Consider the following 21,374-nt stretch of genomic DNA (forward strand, 5'->3'; position numbering starts at 1 on the left):
AGTGCGCAATTAAATTTGGCAAAGGCTGGATGTGGCTTGATTCCTTTCTGTTTAACGCGGTCCAATTACTTCTAACCGCGCTGCGTAACGGTAATTCGGAAAAATTCATGTTCTACTAGTGAAAGCTAACGCTTACAACATTCTGTGCCATTGAATCGGATGTTGTATTTTTAATGGAGGTAAAATTGTTGCCTTTTCATGGGAGCGTAGCGTGTGCTGCCTTTCTACTGATTGAAGGATTACTTCTTATTGAGAATCACAATTAACTTGAAAAGCTACAATGTTTCATTGCATTGCATATTGCCCATCCTTCTAACACATGGAACTCATTCTGCCGATCGGTGAATGATGTAAAAATTTTGGAACTTAATGTTAACAAATTTTCAATTTTATTTCTATGTTTTCATGGCACTGTGCTACTTCGTGACTTAATCTGGTTCATAATTGCTCGTAACTTCTTTTTACAATCCTGATCTCTCTTTTTGGTATTTTTTTTTCTTTAGATGATGCGTATTTATAAAAAAAATCCAGTTTATATCTTCAAAACTATTGGGTACAATGACCAAAGTCATTATTCCCGACCGCCATCGTACAATCAGCCTGATTTTTATAATGTTTGTGGGATTGATAAAAAATCAGTTCCTGTAATGTGTTATCAGTTTTTAGGAATAATTCTCTGTCAATCCAAAAAAGAATATGAAGATCAGGCTGAGGATGGAAATGGCCGATTTTGGATAGGCCTTTTCATTGATAAAGGAGCACAATTTGTGGTGCTTCCATTCTTATCCTACCTGGTGACCTTTTCAACTTTATGTCACCAAATTTCATTGCAATCTACTCAATAATTGTTTCATCTAAAAACAGATACGTCATTTCCAGTTAGCGAATTAGAAATTGAAGACAGGAAAAATAAAACTCCAACACTCAATCGTGTGATTCTTTTATTTTCGATTTTTCTATAACAAAGCATACACTTGTGGACGCCATTTTGTGTGGGTGCCGTTGCTGCTATATTGAATGACGAAACTCAAGACATGGACCCAGGAGGTCTGTGTAGAGCGCACATCAGACCTAAGATAAGTTTCTTTTTTTTCTCTTTGTATTCGCGAGAAAAAATAGTTTAATCGGCGAGGAGGATGACACGCTCAGGAGCAAACAATGCTTTGAATGGTGTGGGTTGTTGAAATGAAAAACAATTAACGGTAATCTTCACACACAGGACATAGGCTTAGGATTGGATTCATAGTCACTCCTCAAATAGCCCCTTTCCTCATAGAGACCCTTAAATTGTTCATACTGTTATTGAAGAGGCTTTTAAAATATAATCAATCAAAATAAAAATTTGTTCCAAAGTGAACATATGTATTGGCCTCCTGTAAAATTCTACGGTATCTCTGAGGAAATGATCTTCTGTGGAATCTTTGGAACGCAAACAATGATTTTACCCTACAAAAACTATCGAAACATATGGACGTATTTATGCCAAAAGGAACTATGCGGATAGGATTCGCGTGCAACATAATTTCTTTTAGCATAAACACGTCCAAACATTCTACACTGTTTTCTCTAATTTTAAGGTGTGTGCGAAGCTGTCTCTTTTCTAAATTTGCGATATTCTAACTTTTGTGTTTTATATTGTTCGCAGTTTCAAATGGACGTATTTCTGCCGAAAGGAACTATGTGCATTAAGACATGAGCCCTGAGACCCATAAGAACACATGTATTACAGGGCTTACGACAATATGCACATGGTTCCGTTTGACAGATTCACGTCCAAATCATTGTAGCTCCTTGCAAGGATCTCTTTCAAACATTATACTGTTGAAGTTTACTGGAAGTTTGTGAGTGTCGCAGAAAATTAGCAATCGCCGGCCAATAGCGCCAGTCTTTGATTGCAAGATGTTGGCCTTGGAGCGCCTTCAATTTTTGTGATACTCTACGCTTTGTCACGGAGTTAGTTTAGTTGCCTATCAGGTCCAAACTCATGGACCTCGTGGACAAGTCCAACTATGGTCATGGCTTTCAATGCAAGTTTTCCTGGTGTGCCTCCTACCACCATGTTCTTATGAAGAAAAGTTTCTATTCACGTTGAAGATAAAATAAGTACTCTAATCTTGTTTTTTCATTTCTGAATGTTATTTATCTGAGTGTTCTATTCACCAGCGGGCTGCAAATGGCTGGCGATTGCCAATTGCCTGTGACATAAACATTGTCTGTTTCATGATCTGTCTTAATCACGATATCATCCATATGGGGCGATCTCTATTAAGAAAAGGGATCGTTAAAGGAACAACTAGGAATGCGATTCTTTCTGACCATAGTGAAAACTGTGGTTTGTTACATTTTTTTTAAAATAAGAAAAAAAGAGCCTGCAATATCATTTTAAAAGACGGAAGCAGGGCAGTCACACCAGCACACACCAGAGTAAACGTTCCAGGAGTAACCGTTTCTCCCAAGACGTGAAAGAATATTCAATACATCCTGCACTGTGCACTGAAAATTTGCGGGTAAACTACAATATTTCCTCTCAAATAATAATTACAAATTGAAAAATATTAATTTTATTTTGGAAAAAAATCTGTTTAGATTACGTTAGAGAACCCGTCATCCAAACAAGCAGCACGGACTCCCGCACAGTATATAGGCTTACAAAATTGCAATAATTCCAGAGTAATACATATAGGTTCATGGTATTATCCTTAAACGTCGAAACGTCATCCATGAGCGTCGTAAATATTACCAGAGAGAGTTACCCATCCCTTTTCAGGGTGCATTAACATCAGTGGCGAGATATCACTCGTCGATATCGATATTTCCCCCTTTGGCACTATGATGAAGAATCGATTATTAGGGCACATCCTGATAATCGATCCTTTTCCAAAGGTTTAAATGGGGACAATGGATTCATCGCAAAGCTCGGTACGTCACTGATTTGCATACATTTTCGGCAGTGATGTGCGATCGAAAATATTACAATACGACACGAATCAGATTCCTTGGAAAATTGTCGTGGAATGAAATAAAAAATGTGTTTTACCATTCAATATACATCAATTACGACCAGCCATCTGAACTTCATCTCACTTTTTCCTGCCAGGTGCTGTGCTACGACCAGTAGATGGTGGTAATGTCTTTTGGGTATTGATCCCCATAAAACTTCTTTACTTTTGAATTTATTTTGTTTACTTTTTTCCCGTGCATAAGAATTTCAGCTTTTCATTTCCACCTGAATTGAGTTCATGGTTAAGTTTGATAGTGAGTTTAAGAACGCAGTAAGGCACTCGTGGACCTAAAATCAGTAGATGATTTGTTAGAGTGGGACTTAGCATGGATGTTACATAGGTGTAATAGTCCCTGATGGAGCCTTTGGAGATTTTGCTAAGCTGCATACAGCTAATTTCTCGAATCTGCAGATATTTGCAAAATCAAGATAATACGTATGAATGTTGGAGTTTTTTTGCCAACGTGCGTTAAAAAATTCAGCATAAAGCTGAATATTTATAATTTATAATACGTATACATGCTAGGCTCCAATCAAAGTTGAGTTGGGCTCTTCAGGAATTCGTCATTAGCAGTGGCGTGGCGTGCTTTGTGATCTATCGATATTTCCCCATTTGAAGCTACGTAAATAATCGATTATTAAGGTGTTCGCTGCGAACACCCTGTTTGCCGATACTTCTCCATAGGTTTAAATGACCGGTCGATCGATATATCGCAAAGGAAACCACGCCACTGGTCATTATATTCAACTCGCCGGGCCGATCATTTAATTTCCCGCTCAAAACTTGAAAATTCAATTTAAGGCTATGTTATCATTTTTGTAGTGCTTTCTGTTTTTCTTTAATTTTTCTCGTAACTCCATTTTAGTAGAGTACCTATATTGAGAGAGTATGGCCACTGGGCCCCATGGAGAGGCTTAGGACCCAAAAATGGCGGTGCTTTGTTTTGGTTTTTGTGGATGGGAGGGGGGTCATTGCCAACTTTTGACGGTTTTCACCAACCGCACTTGCTGCCAACCTTACTACATCTGAGATGATTTTTCTCAAAAATTGCACACGATTAGCCTTAAAAATATGTAAAGATGTCGCAATAGTGCATTTGAGTAAATTTCTCGTTACGATAAGCAAAGAAAACTACATTTTGAGTCATTTTGCATTACATTAATTTATGGCGTCCGCCATTTTTGGGTCCTAAGGGCTCCATTTAGCCTAAGATGGCTTAGCCAATCAGAGGTGGGTACTCTACATTTTAGATACAAATTGTTTTAACATTCGGCACAGTATTGGCGGATTGAGAAAAGGTGTTCCTGGGTAACTGCTGGCGGAAGTGGGTCAAGTTATACATTGACGTGGGTAATATTTTGATTATTTACTCGGATGAATTCTAGTTTTTTTTATGAAATTTTGTATTCACAGATCAAAATGAAAATAAAACAAAAATACACATAAATGACCGATGAAAAGAACACTTAATGTCTCAGGGTTTTCTTTCTAAGCCTCACTTTTATCTGAAACGATTAAAATTTCCTTTGAAATTTTATTTCATCTTATGTTTGAAGGTCGAGGCCTTGAACTCCCCATTTTGTTATGAAAATGTTTTAAATTGTTTGAAAAAAGGGGAAAAAATCTCAGTAAAATATAAATTTGATAAAAATTACATTTAGTTATAAAAAAGAGTAAACGTATAAATTCAATAGTTTCTAACATTTAAAAAACATCAAAACAATATTTCTTGGTTAATGGATACCTTAAATTAATGTTTTGTACATCGTTTAAAGGGTTTAAAATTAATAATAAAAGGGACGTTTGGTATAGGTAACCAAGTGTGTATTTGAGAAAAACGCCGTGGGTGGCTTGGCTATTTTTATTCTTGATTCTTGCAGAACAACAAAAATGTTCCTGCAGGGATTCATTACTGAACCTTGCGACTCGATATTTGTCGACGCATTATTTATTCATCCATTCATTTTTCCACAATTGCTTCGATTATATTTTTACATTATTTATAATTGTTCACTCTTCTGCAGAAAAGGTATATCGATTAACAGTATTTTTGTTTTACTGCCTTAGGCTGTGTGAAAATTATGTGCTCGCTGCAATTTTATCTGGAGCTGGGTAAAATTCATCTTAAAGATAAAATTGCCTTTATAACGATGAAGATTCTAGGACTCGTCTTACAGGTTAACAATTTTGCGAAAATTACTTCCTCATTTACTAAAAAAATGGTGAAAAAATTGGGTAGCACCAATGAGCATGCACTTTAGACGGGATTTTTCCAAAACCTTGTGGAAAAACTTAATGAATATTAAACATTTCCACACACACACATGTCTTGTATGTCGATATTCGTCACGCGATATGTGTCGTGATGGCAAATATTCCACAAACTACATAAGGAAGTTCATAATTTTCCACAAGCATGCCCTGTAGTTTTCTGCTTCGAAATATGCTTTTATACTTTTCGGTAAAGCATTGAGTCCTAAGATGATTGCCCACGTGATTAGAAGAGTACAATAATTATTATCATAAAATCAACAGAAAGGGGAAACAAGAAGATTGATTGGTAACATGATTAAAATCGAAACAAACTTAAATAAATTCATCCAACGAAAAAAAGTAACATTTTTAAGTCCGGGGACATTATGCAAAACAGAGCAAAAAAAAAACAACAAAAAAACAAAATGAACAAAAGTTGGTATAAAACTGATGATCCACAGCAAAGGTAGCACATAAAGACCCAGAGAAGCGCGTTAAGTTCAACAAATTCAGAGCGAGCTAGAACGTATTTCGATGGCCAACCGACGACCCTTGTATTTTTTGTAGCATCAAAATGATTGGTAGTTTTATTCGGAAGTATTAGCCTTTGGGTGGAAAACTTGCTTTAATTGGTTCAATAATTTTGAGGGGATCCGACCAACAATTTTCAAAAAGAATAATTATAACAACTGACAACCACAGAGCAGTGTTGACCATTTTATGTTGAAGGGTTCGAAGAATCGTGCACTTCTACACTTAGAACTCTGGTGATATGACGTTCTTCAAATTTCTGAATCTACAGAATTACTGGGGGAAAATTAAGAAAACAACTGACGGCCGAATATGAGAGATAAAAAAATAAAATTTTCAAAACAGAGGCAAATTACATGAAGTGTTAGTTAAGAACCAACGGAAAAACCTAGGAATTGGAGTAAAACGGAATAAATCCATCATTCAAGCGGATTTCCAATAACATAATTTAATGGAAACAACAGTTGCGATGAACGACATATTTGAAAAAAAAAGGATCACGTAGTTTTTCGGCCTTCTTCATATACGTTATTGCTTAAACTTCCGCGAGTCTTTGGCTCCTCATATACTCGATTGATTATCAGCAGACGGGTTTTCCATAGTTCTCGATAAAAATAACGATTAGATTACATCCAAAGAGAATAATAAAACTCAAACAATTAAATACATGCAAATAACAAATTTATAGTACATTGAAGGGATCTCGAGATTCAAATTCAATTGTAAAAATATTGTGTGTGTGTGAGTTTTTTTTTTCCTTTTTTTGGTTTTTATATAAAAGAATATTTCAATAAAAGTTATTTAAGTTAATAAACTATTATTAATATAAATAAAATACATTTATTTTCTACTTAAAACAATCCATAAAAAATGATATTTTTTATGTACAAATTGTGTAAATGTAATGATTAAAAATTGATTTCCATTTCTAAAACAAACTAAGTTATGAGGATAAAAACAAAGCTCAGACATTTAGCCTGACAAATTTGTTTTGAGCGTTCATTAGCAGTGGTTTGAGCGTCTAATTGGGAACGGAGGAGGTTGTCCTAACAGAATCTGCAAAGGCTAAAAGGAAGACGTAAATTAAAAACTGGGAGATTATTAATGAAATTTGATCCCAAAATTGTGGAATGGCTTCGCTTAAACGACGTTTGGTAGCAGCAAAGAATAACTCGGTTTTTTTTTGAGCATATTGATCTATAAAGAACTTGATAATATTAATCGCTCAATTAGTCAAAGCGTAAAACTACATGGAGCAAATATTAAGTGCGCGCACTACAAATCCAAGAGTGAACTTGTGCTTTTAATTGAGCTGCACGGAGGTAAAAATAACATTTACATGGTTCGTGCGCAACGAGACATGCGAATTCAGAGACTGAAGAATTTTGAAAACACACGAGATAGAGTGACGCAATAAACGCCCGTTCGAAAAATCGCAGAGAGTAGGGACTAAAAATTGACCAACTAGTTATGCGAGGAGCGTAGATAGGAGGCTCTACGTCCAGCGATCTCATGTTCTGGAAGGCCATCTTCATTACGACCAGTCGACTTAAGGCTATTATGACTGGAGAAATAACGGTAAGCCAGCTTACTCTTCTTGAATGAAGGTTGACCTTACATTGGGTTCAACCTGAGCGATGGAAGGAACGTAAAACTAAGGAAATGACTGAAATGCACTGGAAAAATAAACACATTGGATCTAGAGTCCAGACCATTAAAAACATCGACAAGAAAAAATACTCTTGATTCAATCGGATTTAAGCTTAAATTAAGAGGCAAGCCTCTTAATTTGAGCGGATTTCCTTTTGATTTAAGCTTAAATCTGATTGAATCAAGAGTCCTTTTTCTTGTCAATGTTTTCAAGAGTCTGGACTCAAGATCCAAAGTGTTTTTTTTCCAGTGTGAGGTTGCCGCTGAGACAGTAGCGATTCTTGCGGTTTGGCAATCATGAGTTTCGTCCATTTAAAAGTATATAGAATAATCGATGTACATCGAGGCAAGCTGGCTCACTTAGAATCGATTGATTCAAATGCAGTGGCGCGGCGTGCATGATCGATTATCGCTATTTCTCCATTTGAAGCTATGGTACAGAATCGATTACTGAGTTGTTCGTTGCAAACAACCTGTTTATCGATCCTTCTCCATAGGTTTAAATGGCACATCAATCGATACATCGCAAAGTACGCCACGCCTTTGTTCAAATAGATTTAAATGGGAGGAATATAGTGCTGCCAATTTGTGAGAATCGCCACCAAATTTAGGAGAATTAGGTCAATTTTACGCGTCTACGCTTGAATTTTCGCCTGAAATATTAGCATTGTTCCAGATACTACATTTTTAAGGTAAAAATAACACTAGAAGTAAACAAACATCGAGATATCGAGCAAATTTTGCTAAATTACTAGTTTTACATCAAATTTTTGGTAACATGGTTCCATTACGCTAGGATGGACATTTCAGCTTCTCTATATCTCCCCAAAAAACCCGAGTTTGCGGACCCTGAAATAAAAAATCTGGAAAAGAACGAACGCAAAATATTGAATTTGACTTGTCAAAAGGTTACACTTCTCCCGTTCGAATTCAATCAGTTTCAATTTTGGCCTCACAAACAAGATTTACTCGGGGATCAAAAGTTGAAATGTCATTCCTGGCGTGATGGATGTACGTCTCCTGTTGAAAATTCAAGGTGAGATCAGCATTTAAGCACAGTTTGTTCAATATCTTGATTTTTGCTTACTGCCCGTGAGGATTGACCTTAAACTACAAGTTTACGGGGAAATCACTTTAGGAGCAATGGCGATTCTTAAAAATTGGCAACAATGCTAACACTCCATTTAAATTCCTTGAATGTATCGATTCTAAGTTAGACAGGCTGTCCTCGCTGGCATCGATTCTTTATTATACCTCTAAATTAAGAAAAAACACTGTTGCCAACTTCGGAGAATAGCCACTGTTCAGCAGGAAGCACGGCAGATAACACCCATTTCCGGGCCTGTGCGGTCATGGTCTCTCACGATAAATGTAGAACAGGATTCTCGTGGATTTCTCAGTGAAATGAAAATTGACGGACCAGAAAACCCTGATTCATTTATGAGTTATTATCCGCGTGTCTACCAAATTGTAAGTGTGATTTTGACTAGGAATCATATTTGCTTAGCTTAGTTCCTTACCCAGTCTACTTACTTTGTTATGATGTAGAAATCTAGCATCTGTACCAATTATACTATTTATAGCGTAGCTAATCTGCCGTGTTAAGGAAAACGCCGTATGAGCGTTTGGATGATGTTATATTTCTGCAAATAGAGTAAATTATTTGCAGAAAACTTAAGGATATTTTTCTTCGAAAATTTCAAAAGCACTAAAATTGAATCCTGCGAGTAAAATTCTCCACAGAATTCACGAGTTTTTCGCAAAATCCAAATTTTATCGGAAGCAATTTACAACGCCTGAAGCTCCATACAGCTTTTTTACTTAGCACGGCCGGTAGCATATTGAACATCGGCAAGTGATCCTGTGACACGTGAAATTGATCTCTCATCAGTGGCGTGGCGTGCTTTTCAATGTATGGATTCATCTGTCATTTAAATCTATGGAAAAGGATTAAAAAAACAGGGTGTTCGCGACGAACACATAACAGATTCTTTACCATAGCTTCAAATGGGCGAATGTCAATATTTGATCACTCACGCCTCGCCACTGTATCTCATCCATTACCACATCTCATGTGGAGAAATCCAAATTACTTTGAACGACAGCGCTTTTGGAGGACAAGTCCGTTACAAACCACTGCGAGGTTAATCATTATTGACTATCCATTATCATTTAAAAATACATTCATTTAATTGAGCTAATATATAATTCTCATCAAATAACAAAAAAATTGGATACCTAGATGAAAAAAATGAAAAAAAGGAAAAAAAAGAGAAAACCGTGAATGGGGGTACATGCCAGTACGCACCAATCGATTTAAACACACGGGTCTTCAATAATATTGTCCATCGAACGAAAAATTCGGAAGAGTAAAGAAACAAACGATAATTCACACAAATGAGATCCTGACAGAGTTGCGGGCTTATCGGAGCGGCGGCGCCCTCCCGAACGATTGGTCAAACGTTACGTGGTTCGGTAAAAAAAAGAGAGGGGGGGCCCTCCGATAAGTCGACTCCATTAAAATAAATTATCACAGAGAAATAATAAAAACAAAAACATGCTGGCAAATAAACGACGGAATCAATATAATTCAATTGTTTTGAATTCCTTTTGCAAATCCGGTTTTGGGCAAGTCGGTTGGTCGGTTTGGATTTTTCATCGCGCTTACCTCTTAGTCTAATTATTGCTAAAACATCACGAGAATTCCTTACAAACGTAAAAAAAATAACATAAGTACATACTTTTATAAAAAATAATAATAATTTTTAAAAAAAACTGCGACTTCAATAGGGAGTGAAAGCACCAAAAAAATTGCAGAAACGTACAATCTACAAAATTTGGTGGTAAAGGAATAAAAACCAAAACGGTGTGTTCCTCAATTTTCCATCTCATGTGCAATCTTTTAAAAAAAGTTTCCCTGTCAATAGATAAAAATAATTGGTGATCCCCAAAACTTTGCACTCAGAGCTGCGAGATGTGAGACAACCTTACATTTATTAGAGACAACTTGCGTTCTTTGCAGTTGCATTTCTCAGGGAAATTGAGAGGGTTTCTGATTTAGACAATTGGAAAAAGAGATGAGTAATACAATGTACTGAAAATCTCAGCACAGAACTCTTTAAAAAAATTGAAAAAATAAAAGAGCATGGAAGTCATGCAAAAAAGTATGATTAATTTTTAGACGACAAGAGGAGCTATATGTTTTGAAACTGGGCTATTGAGCATTGCTTCGTTTTGAAAAAAAGGAAATGGGAACTAAAAGTCATTTAGAGCAGATTGGAGGCGAAATAATTGAAACATAGATGAACTCGACTCAAATGGAATTAAGATTGCCTTGATACTATCATAAGTATGGGAACAGAATATTTTAATGTTTAACCGTGGGGAGTTATGAATGCGGAGGTGCTGGATCTTTATGACATCATACCTTTACCATAGGATACTCTTCGAAAGGCTCAAAACGGTGCCAATTACTTCCGTAGATTGAGAGCATACGGGTGAATTGCAGTCTGCCTCGATGTACAGAAAATTGGCAATGTAGCCGAAATGCGTTACAATTCAGTCAACTGAATTAACTATTCCATTACCAATAACAGAAAAGAACTGTTACTCAATATGCTCTTCATCTAGCGATTTCTGAGACATTTTCCCACAAAAGCCGACTCTCTTTATCATTGCAGCAAGAATTTTTAGTTGTACTCCATTTGGACGTATTTATGCCAGAAGGAACTAAAGACGTGTGGGAAATATGGAGTGTGCTCTAGAAAGCGGGTTAAGAAGCACTATAAATATGGGCGTGATTCTTTCCGGCAAAATGGAAAAGAGGGAATTCCATGGCGTGGCGGGCAACCAGCGTGACACGCGCATAGGCGCCTACAAACCTAACAGGGATACTTCACGCATTGCGCAATGCGTGAAGCATCCCTGTTAGGTTTGTAGGCGCCAGTGCGCGTTCCGCGCTGGCAGCACGCCGCGCGCTGCTGAATGGACCACTAGACAAGGTACCTTTTTAAGCATTCTGATACATGTTTCCTATGGTCAGAATTTCACGTAGAACACGATTCGCACAACGAAAATTACTGAAACCAACTCCTAACGAAGATATTAACGTTTTTATTTTACATTGGTTACAAGGAATTTGAACTACCCGCTCACAAGAAACTCAGACCTCTGCGTGAGTCAAATCGCGCACTACAACGGTTTCAGCAATCTTCTCAATCGAGCAATGTTCATTTCCCACCATGTGTTGTCCAAACTATAAGCAATTTGCTATAGCTGAGCCAAAGCGTCAAGATTGAGGCTGCTTGATTTTTATATCACAGAGACTGTCATGAAAACGTTTAGGCGCGCGATGTGAATCACGTTGAGCATTGAGTTTTCATGAGCGGGTGGTTTGAATTCACGCATCGTGAATTATTGAATATCTTCATAAGGAGTTAATTTCGGTAATTTTTGTTGAGCGCATCGTGTTCTACGTGAAATTTTGGTTAAGAGGCATATATCAGAATGCTGGCATTCGTACCTTGTCTAGTGGTCCATTGATATGAAATAAAGAGGAACTAAGTGCCAAAATATGCTAACTCATGTGCCCTGGGTATGTGACAAGCGCATTGTGGTCAGGGCTCATGAGTTAAAGAGCGTCCGTACGACGCTGGCACTTTATGGTCCCCATTCATTCTTACGGCCCTCAACTAACGAGCATACTCCTTCTCTCCCACCCGTTTCTGGTTCCTTTTAACATATACACGTCCATTTTTCAATCAGAAACCTCTATTTGTGCACTCGCAAAATCACCTATATGCATAGGGAAACTACTAGCACAAACGTTGGTTGTAAAACCAGCCGGAAATATCAGTTCCTCATTTTAAAATGTAGTCCAATTTCTTCCTCGCAGAAAAGGTGGAGCTTGAAGCCTGCGGGTCGATGTTGAATGTCTATCGAATTATCCTATCTTAGCAATGCTTTCTATAAGTGGCGAGGCGTGAATGATCGATTATCGATATATCCCCGTTTGAAGCTGTGGTAAAGGATCGATTATTAAGGTGTTCGTTAAGACCCCCTGTTTATCGATCCTTTTCCATAGTTTTAGATGGCAGATCAATCGATAAATCGCAAATCCACTGCTGTCTATCGATCGAGGTCATTCGATATCGATTCAAAAATCGAGCCGCAGCTCCGATAGCTCGACAAGGCTCTCGGCGGAACTTACGGACTAATTCAGCGATCGAATTCCTTCAAGTTTACGAAGTCTTGGCTTACACAAAACTAACGAGACTTGTAATTAAACGTTCCGAACTCAATTACTGCTTTCCGGAGCGTTATTGAGCGGTTTCCGGGCGGTCTTTTCTCTGTTGAGCCCCGGCGCGCGCCGTATTCCTGTCTCAAATTCGCGTCGGCGAGGCCGCCTAAGTCCAAAATCCTCATCGAAGCTGGAGAGCTTCCGAAACGACGTCGTTTCTTTGACGTGAGCGCAGCTGCTTTTCAAGTTGAGCTCCACAGTCGATGTAATTCCATGGTTTCCAGGGCTCACCTAGCAATCGTCGATGGCTCTTGTGTTATAGGATCGAGGTCGAGAGCAAAATGACGCTCTAGGCATTGAACAGTAACGATTCTCGTAAATTAGTAGAACTGTTCTTAGTTCGTTTGAATTTATGGTAAATGGGTCACTGAACCGTGTCTTTTTTATTGAACATTCTGAAAGTACCAGGTGAGTAAATGGGCTTGTTACAAACTTTTTCTACAGCAAAAATGTAAGTTGTGACTCATGGAAACTGTCTCAAAAATCATGATGAGCGCATCGGCAAAGTCTAAAATGCACTCTCTACTTATTATGATTACAAATATAATAGAGAATTTGCAGGTCACTGAAATTTGATGAATTTCGTGTTTAAGTGGAAACTACTGAGTGAACTGAACACGAGGATACCCTTGGTTTATGAATTGAACAATTATTGGAAAAGATATGACAAAATGATCTAATCTGCTAAAATACGTGTGATTAAATGGGAAATGCCGCCGGATGACGTCACTAGGCGGTGTATTTTCTCACTTTTAAATCTATTTTCATACCACAAATATTTCCCTCATCAGAAAAAAATTATAAAAAATACCGCGAAATCAGCTCTTTAAGCACTTTCAGATGAAGCAATGAAAAATGTGCATGCAAATTCTCCATTTCATCATAAAATTAACCTTTGGCACCATTAAAAATGAATGAAATTAACCCAAAGTTTGTCGAAAATATTTTTCTTTTAACAAGTGGCACTGCTTTTCATTAATCAAACGGAAAAATTGGTTATCGCGAATGATTAAATTTTCTTTTTGAATTCAAGGGGAAAAAAGCACCTTTCCGGGGTCATTTTTGACGTACACGTGTGAAATTCTCCATCTGATGCTAGAATGCAATGTTGGATAGGCCCAGTTTTCGTGGAATCCAAACCGACCAGCGCGAACCAGTTTCACTAGCAGTCGAAAAGGCTCACAGTAAATCGGACGAGATTGATACTTCTAAAAAAAAAGGCAATACGAGAGCGCTGCTGCAGGCTCGGTCCATCGCATTTCGATCTTTCCAACGCTTTCCTACGACGAAGCGCAAAGTTTATCGAAAGTCGATACGCGATCGAGCGCGCAACAGCAGCACTGACCGGGAACACTAGTGGATTGGCAGTTCGAATAATTGCGCTTGCGATTGTGATGAGGTTACCTGCAGAAAACTAAAAGTTTAATTCGAACGAATATTGGACTTCCATCCGTCAATTTGGAGAGGGGTTCAACACGGTTGAACTTCGGTAGACTTAATGCCGCATGAGCTATCGAACGTTGCCGAGTTTCTTTTGATAAAAAAAAAAAATTTTGAGTAAACTTTCATCGACTTTTCTTCCCATTTCTTGGAGGATTTGCTCAAAATATAACCGAAATTACCTGAAATATGCTGGTTTCCTCTTATCCCAGGTAGCATTTTTCAATGGAAAAATCGCGATATTTTGAAATTAAGATGATATTTTTCACGAATTTTTGGCGATAAAATCGCCAAGATCACCAGCATCCGAGCGATCATCCTCAATCTTGGTGAAATTTCATCGTAAAATTGCGATTTTATTGCAGATTCATGGGATGAAATCCCAATTTATCGCAATGTTTATTCGCTTATATTGCAATGAAGCGACGACGATAAAATCGCGTTATATTTTCCGATCAAATTGCAGCTAATCACGATCTCTGCTACTTAGAAATCGTTTTTTTTTTTTTTCGAGTTTAGTCTCGATTTTTTTCTAATTTTATTTACGAAATTCACGCGATGAAATCGCAATATTTTATCCGATAATGTTGCAATAAATTGATGTTGATAAAATCACAACTCATGGCGATCGTTAGGGAGTCTCCTTGTCGATACGTTGTCTCTGAAATGAGCCAGAAACAATAGTTCCTTATTAAAAATTGAGGCGTTGGGTGCAAAAAGGGCATTTCTTGGTTGCAGTGTCTCAAAATCTCCTTTCCTAATTTATATTTTAGAGAGGATACTAGATATTCAGTTTGAAATTTTCCGTTTTCAGCATTGTAAAATCATAAGGGAAATTCAGAAAAAGTTTCAACGATTTCCATTCCTTTGATTTAATTATAATAGATAAAACGCTAGCGGAGGTTTTGAGACACTCGAGTAGCACAGACTTCAATAGGTAGCAATTACGTTGTAACAATATTGCAATTCCAGTGAGCGTTGTGTATGTTGCCTAGCTCCTATTATTGAAGGGGCCCCGTTTATTGAAACTTATTAGAAAAAGTTGCAATTTTTCAATGCATTGCATATTGCGTATCTTTCTGACACATGGAGCTCATTTTGTTGATTATTGTTTAAAATCTGCATAAATCGACTAGATGATGTAAAAATATTGCAATTTAATGGTAAAAAAATTACAATTGTATTAAAATCAAATTGCGATTTAATTTCAATAGTTTCGTTGCACTGTGCCACTTGGGCACCGCAATCAAGAAATGACGTCTCTGTGCCCAACGCATCGATTGTGTTTTAATTTCGAATCCGTGGAGAGGCGGACTGAAGTCCTTTTTCCCTTGGTCGATAACATACAATACATACAATAATTCTCTTCCTTCACCGGACGTTTTGGAGGGATTGAGAGCTTTCAACTTTAAACTTGTAGTTTTGGATTAGCCGGAGGGAGTTTCGGCATTTGCACTAAAAGGATCAGCGGCGAGGAGTGACTCATTTCGTATTTGAAACTACTGTAAAGAATCGATTATTAAGGAATGCCCTCATACTCGATCCTTTTCCCTAGGTTCAAATGACAGATCGATCGATTCATCGTAGAGCGTGCGACACCTTTGAGAAGCATACGGGGCTAATTGGTGGACGGGTGAAAGGGGGGGGGGGGAGGGCACAGATGGTATCTTGCGCCGTCGAAAAGTGGGGATTGGTCTGGCTATAGAGTTTAGGGTGGTCGATTAGTTTTGCATCCAGCGGAGCCGTTTTCGGCGTGACAGATTCGTCCGACTCACAGTGGAGCAAGCTAATTGAGGAGGTTGGACATGAAATTTTTGGCTAAAATTTCAAAATTTGAATGTTTATTTTGTCACGAATTCTATGTCTCGGGGTGTTTTCGGAAGGAACTTCCACGAAAAAACCAATGGAACCGTACCGAAAAAAAAAGATGTTGTAGTAACATCCCGGATGTTGCGGTTGTTCAAAAATGAGCGGCAACTCTTGGATGTTGCTATTAACACTCTGGCAGTTAACGTAGTATGAAAGGATGTAAAAGTAACACCCTAGGATGTTACTTTAACAGCCAGAGTGGTAATGACAACATCCAAGAGTTGTCGCACATTTTTTTAACAACCGTAACTTCCGGGATGTTACTACAGCATCTTTTTTTTCGGTGCACTCTCAAACATTTTTATTTTATATTTTCGAAAATATAAGCTTTCAAAGTTTCCACATTTTGTCCGATATCTCTCATTGGCTCGACTAATGTGCGACCGGACGAGCGAAGGATTAGCGCGGCTGATGTATGGATTAATGTATTTGGGCGTATTTATGCTAAAAGGAACTATGTGCATAGGATTTACTTGTAACATAGTTCCTTTTAGCATGAATACGTCCATTTAAGCGTATCAACGTCACTTTTGCACAATTCCCGGACCTTAACTCCTCGCCAAGATTGGCAGACGAAAATTTACGGTGCTGCCATTCCCTGGAAGTAATGTCGATATTTGCAGTCATTGCAATTTCTCGGAATTCGCGGAATTGAAGTTGCGATTTGACGGGAGAATGTAGCGGGATTTTATCGACGTTGATTCATATCAACATTATCGGATAAAAAATTGCGATTTCATAGCATAAATTTGCAATAAAATTGCGATTTTATCGACGGCAATTCATCGCAACATTTTTGAGCAAAAATTCGCGATAAATTGAGGATAAATATCGATTTTATGGAACACTATTTTATGCAGATGAAATTACGACAAAATTCAGGATAATCGGCTAGGCGTTGATGATCCTATCGATTTCATCGTCAAAAAAGTGTAAAAACGACATCGCAACATAATGTCAAAGTATCAGAATTTTTCCGTTGAAAAATGCTACTTGAGACGTACAGAAATCTAGCAGCTGTACATTTTACGTCACGAGGTGATTACCATCTTTGAAGAATAACATAAATCCTCTTGAAATACGTTGGAACCACGAGTATAGGCAAAAAACCCGGCACAAAGGCACGAATAGTTGATTTTGTATGGAAATTAAAATGGAAGCTTGAGAATCGCAATTGGCCTCCTCTGTGCATGTACCCTCTCGACGTGAAGTAGAAGAGAATCATTTTTACTTAGGTTACATGAACTGTGGTGTTCTACATTGGCTGTGCTATTCGGTTCATGTAACCGTATTCTTGGTTCTAGGCAGCGGAAGTACGGTTCTTAGAATCGAGAGTAAGTTACATGAATGGCGTAGTACGGCTGATATAAGACACCCTACACAGAAGCAACCGAACTTTATTCTCAGCGGCAGCTTTAATTTTTTAAGGGAAGTTAAATCCATATCTGGAAGAAGACAAAAATCTTAAATTCTGGATAGAAGTCCAATATTGTTGAGTGAGCTTTAAGTATTGCAAGTATCGCAGAAGCGGAGTTCCGGATCTAGGGATGCTATTACGGGGAAAGTAACTAATTAGGCCTGACCGGAGACTACTATGACACCAATAAACAAAATAAATGTAATAATTCAAATTTCTTAGTCTAGGTCATACGGAAAGTGCGACTTGACCCTGTCTATTATCAAATCTAATGCATCGAAAAGTTTAAATTTCAACATTTTACTGCGCACGAAGAATACCTGACCCAATAATCCACCTTCCGAACTTATTGCACAGAACATTCATGGAGTGCATAGAGTCGTAACGTAAATAGGAGAACTTTTAAAAATTTTCCAGGTTCCAAATTCCGTGACTCCTTTGTCACGCTGGGTCACTATTTCGATACATGATTGATTTTTTTCGATACAAAGGTACCCGGCTGGTCGATGTAAACAAAGAGGCTATGACTCATTACTTATTATGCATCGGTATTTTGGATCGAAAATGTATCGAAAATGTATCGAAAAGGTGACCGAATCTCGACGCACACCGCGCTCGGAACTCGCCGACCAGAACATGGACCCAACTCACTTCATTATATTTCGACTCTATGCACTCTATAAGAACATTTTATGGTTCTCAACTATAATCGTGATGTGGAATGCTTTGTGATGGTAAAGACATGACAGAGCGGAAGTGATAAAATGGATGGGTTCGCTTGAGTTACACTTTCATGCAGACCTAGACAGAGATCATAGCAGATCCACCTTGTCTTCGTATAATGTCCTGAGATTTTTAGGGATGAGCCGATCCTGGGGTTGAAAGCACTAAAAATTACATTGGGATCCCAATGACTCGACACGAAGGGGGAACTAACCATCGAGGCACATGAGCAATCTAGTTCATCTTGATAATGATGAGCATAGCCAGTCTTCGCAGTGGAGAAAATTGGGCATTTGTTTTGAAGGAACCGACTCTAGTGAAAGGTGTCAATTTTTCTGGCTCATTTCAGAGCCGAAATAAATGAATAAGTGAGAAGGAAATCATACAAACTCTGTAACTCGGAAATGCTCCATTTTCATTAAAGACTTTCAATTTTCATAGTGATCATTGAAGTTAGCGCATCTGTTCCAGCCTAGACCTTTAAAGTGCCCTTAAGTACTTGTCCATCGGCACCAAAAATATTTTCCTTAGACTAACTTCTTCACCTACTGTGCAGTTTTTTGTGTATCTTGATTATTATCATTTTTTCGAGTCGGTGTGTTTTTGTTCTCACTAATTCAAATAAAATTGAGCTCTCTGCGGATACACGAACTTGTGAATTTTGATTTGACAGGCCTCACATATACTCTTGAAACATACTCCCGCACTTTCAGATAAAATTCATGTAAAATGTAATAAATCTAAGCACATTTAGAGTGTGACAGAAGATTGACCATCTTGATTCTTGATATTTTTCAATCCTAAAGTGAGGACAGATAATATTCTGTCACACTAAAGAGAATTTACTTATTTAGCATGAACACCAGTTGTTAAGTCGCCCCGTTCCCTGCTTTTCCTGGCTTTGCTCATGCTTAAATGGACTAAATTTTGCAATCGGGAACTACGATTTCCGGCTCATCTCACAAACAACGTATAGGTCATAAGTTCCCAATACAGATAGGTTCTTTTATGAGTTAGCACAAATTAGTAGTTCTTAATTGCAAAATGTAGTCCAAATACGTAAAAGACGATTCCCGTACGTTGGTATTACTGAAATTCGCCCATTTAAATGTACGTAAAATAATCGATATTCATCAAGACAGCTACCTCGCCTAGAATAGATTATTGATAACGGATTTAAATGGGGGAAATGCAGTGGTACCAACTATAAAGAGTCGCCGCCGAAAAATACCCTCGGTGAACATTGAACTTACGCGGTGGTTTTAATCTATGTAACAGCGTGGATCCGATTTACTGCGAGCCGCCGCTGAAAAAAATATTGATTTAATTTTCTCACTTATTTACAAGCATTAGTTTCTGCATGATTGCAATCGCGGAGATTGGAACAAGAAAGACCGCCATGACCCGAGGATTCGTTTATATCCCACCCTTAAACTGAAAAAAACAGCGACCTGAAAGAGGATGGAGCCACTGCTGCGTCGACCTCAGCATTGTCAATGTGAAATTCCAGCTGATGGGTGATAATTCCGCAAATGGGCGTGAGGGTTTGTTTTTTGAGCTCGAATCCTGGGGTCGAACTAAATCGAGGTGCCCGCACCACGAGGGCTCTTTCTTGCCCCAAAAACCTTGACACTGGATCGACACACCGCAGAGGACACTCACATTTTGCGACTTGTCAGTTTCGGCGCCGTATTCGTGGTCGTTACTGAACCAACCTTTCCCCTTTTGAGAGAAATGGATACAAGTAAGGGAGGTTTAAGTATCTCCCCATTTAAAGCTGTGAAAAAGAATCGATCGTTAAGGTGTTCGTTGCGATCACCCCGTTTATCGATACCTTTGATAGGTTGAAATGACAGATGAATAGACATATCGCCACAGAGGCGGATCCAGCAATTCGACAACACCGGATTTCCTCCATTTTCACCTGTGTTAAATGATCGATTCTTGTCGGAGCACCTGGCCCCTCCAAGGATCGATACATTTCCGTAGGTTTAAATTGGGGAAAAACAGCGTTGCCAATTTGCTGGATCCACAAATATATCGTGAAGTACGCGAAGCCATCTACGAGTCGGCGATCTACATTCGGCAAAATGGGAGTGTCCGGAGGGTGTGTCGACGTTTAAGCCTAGAGTTGGTGATTCGGGGGATGATTACTGGACGATGATGTGCGGGGCGGAGAGGAGGACGGTGATGGTGGCGATGATGGTGAAGAAGGTGAAGACGAAAAGGCAGAATCGGTCGACGACCATGGCGGCGAACTTCCAGTCGGAGATCACCTCGGCCTCCTCGTCCTTCTTCCGGAGTCGCCCGGTGATGAAGCGGAGCTCCCGCAGGATGTGCTGCATCTCCCGCTGCGCTATCGAGCACATCGCCGTCTCGTCCACCTGCAACAGCCCCCGGAGCATCGTTACAGAGAGAATAAAACATTAAGAAGTGACCCGAGCTCTACGTAACAAGGTGGAGAAATGGTGCTGGGTCCACACCATTTCGCGGGGAAAACAAGGCCAAGAAGTTCCAAAAATTAAAATGGACCACTAGACAAGGCACGAATTTAAGCATTCTGATACATTTTTCTTACCCAGAATTTCACGTAGAACACGATTTGCGCAACAAAAATTACTGAAACCAACTCTTAACGGAGATATTAAAATTTTTATTTCACATTGGTTACGAGGAATTTGAACTGCCCGCTCACAAGAAACTCAAAGCTCTACGCGAGTCAAATCGCCCACTACAACGGTTTCAGCAAGCTTCTCAATCGAGCAATGTTTATTTCCCACCATGTTTTTTTCGAACTATAAGCAATTTGCTATAGCTGAGCCAAAACGTCAAGATTGAGGTTGCCAGATTTTTATATCGCAGAGACTGTCATGATAACGTTTAGCGCGCGATGTGAATCACGCAGAGCATTGAGTTTTCATGAGCGGGTGGTTTAAATTCACGCATCAAGAATCATTAAATATCTTCGTAAGGGTTGATTTCGGTAATTTTCGTTGTGCGTATCGTGTTCTACGTGCAATTTTGGTGAAGAAACATGTATCAGAATGCTGAAATTTGTACCTTGTCTAGTGGTCCATTAGAGTCAAAATTAATTTTTTGAACTCTAATGCGCACCAGTACGAAACTGAGGGGGGAGAGTGTTCAGCTCAGGCAGTTTGCATTGGAATATTAAGTTGGAGTCACGTCGAGA

The 21,374-nt window shown here is 38.6% G+C and overlaps 1 protein-coding gene across 1 annotated transcript in view; it reads right to left on the reverse strand.

Annotated features, from left to right (window-relative positions):
• Positions 1-924: 924 nt before the first annotated feature.
• Positions 925-21,374, reverse strand: part of nAChRalpha6 (nicotinic acetylcholine receptor alpha6) — a 546,969-nt gene continuing 526,519 nt past the window's right edge. Inside the window, exon 12 of the mRNA XM_072301760.1 lies at positions 925-20,568. Within this exon, the coding sequence (XP_072157861.1) occupies positions 20,335-20,568 (234 nt within the window). The 3' untranslated portion in view covers positions 925-20,334. The remainder of the gene's footprint in view (positions 20,569-21,374) is intronic.

Source organism: Bemisia tabaci, chromosome 6 (genome assembly GCF_918797505.1).
Source record: "Bemisia tabaci chromosome 6, PGI_BMITA_v3".
Classification (NCBI taxonomy): Eukaryota; Metazoa; Arthropoda; class Insecta; order Hemiptera; family Aleyrodidae; genus Bemisia; species Bemisia tabaci.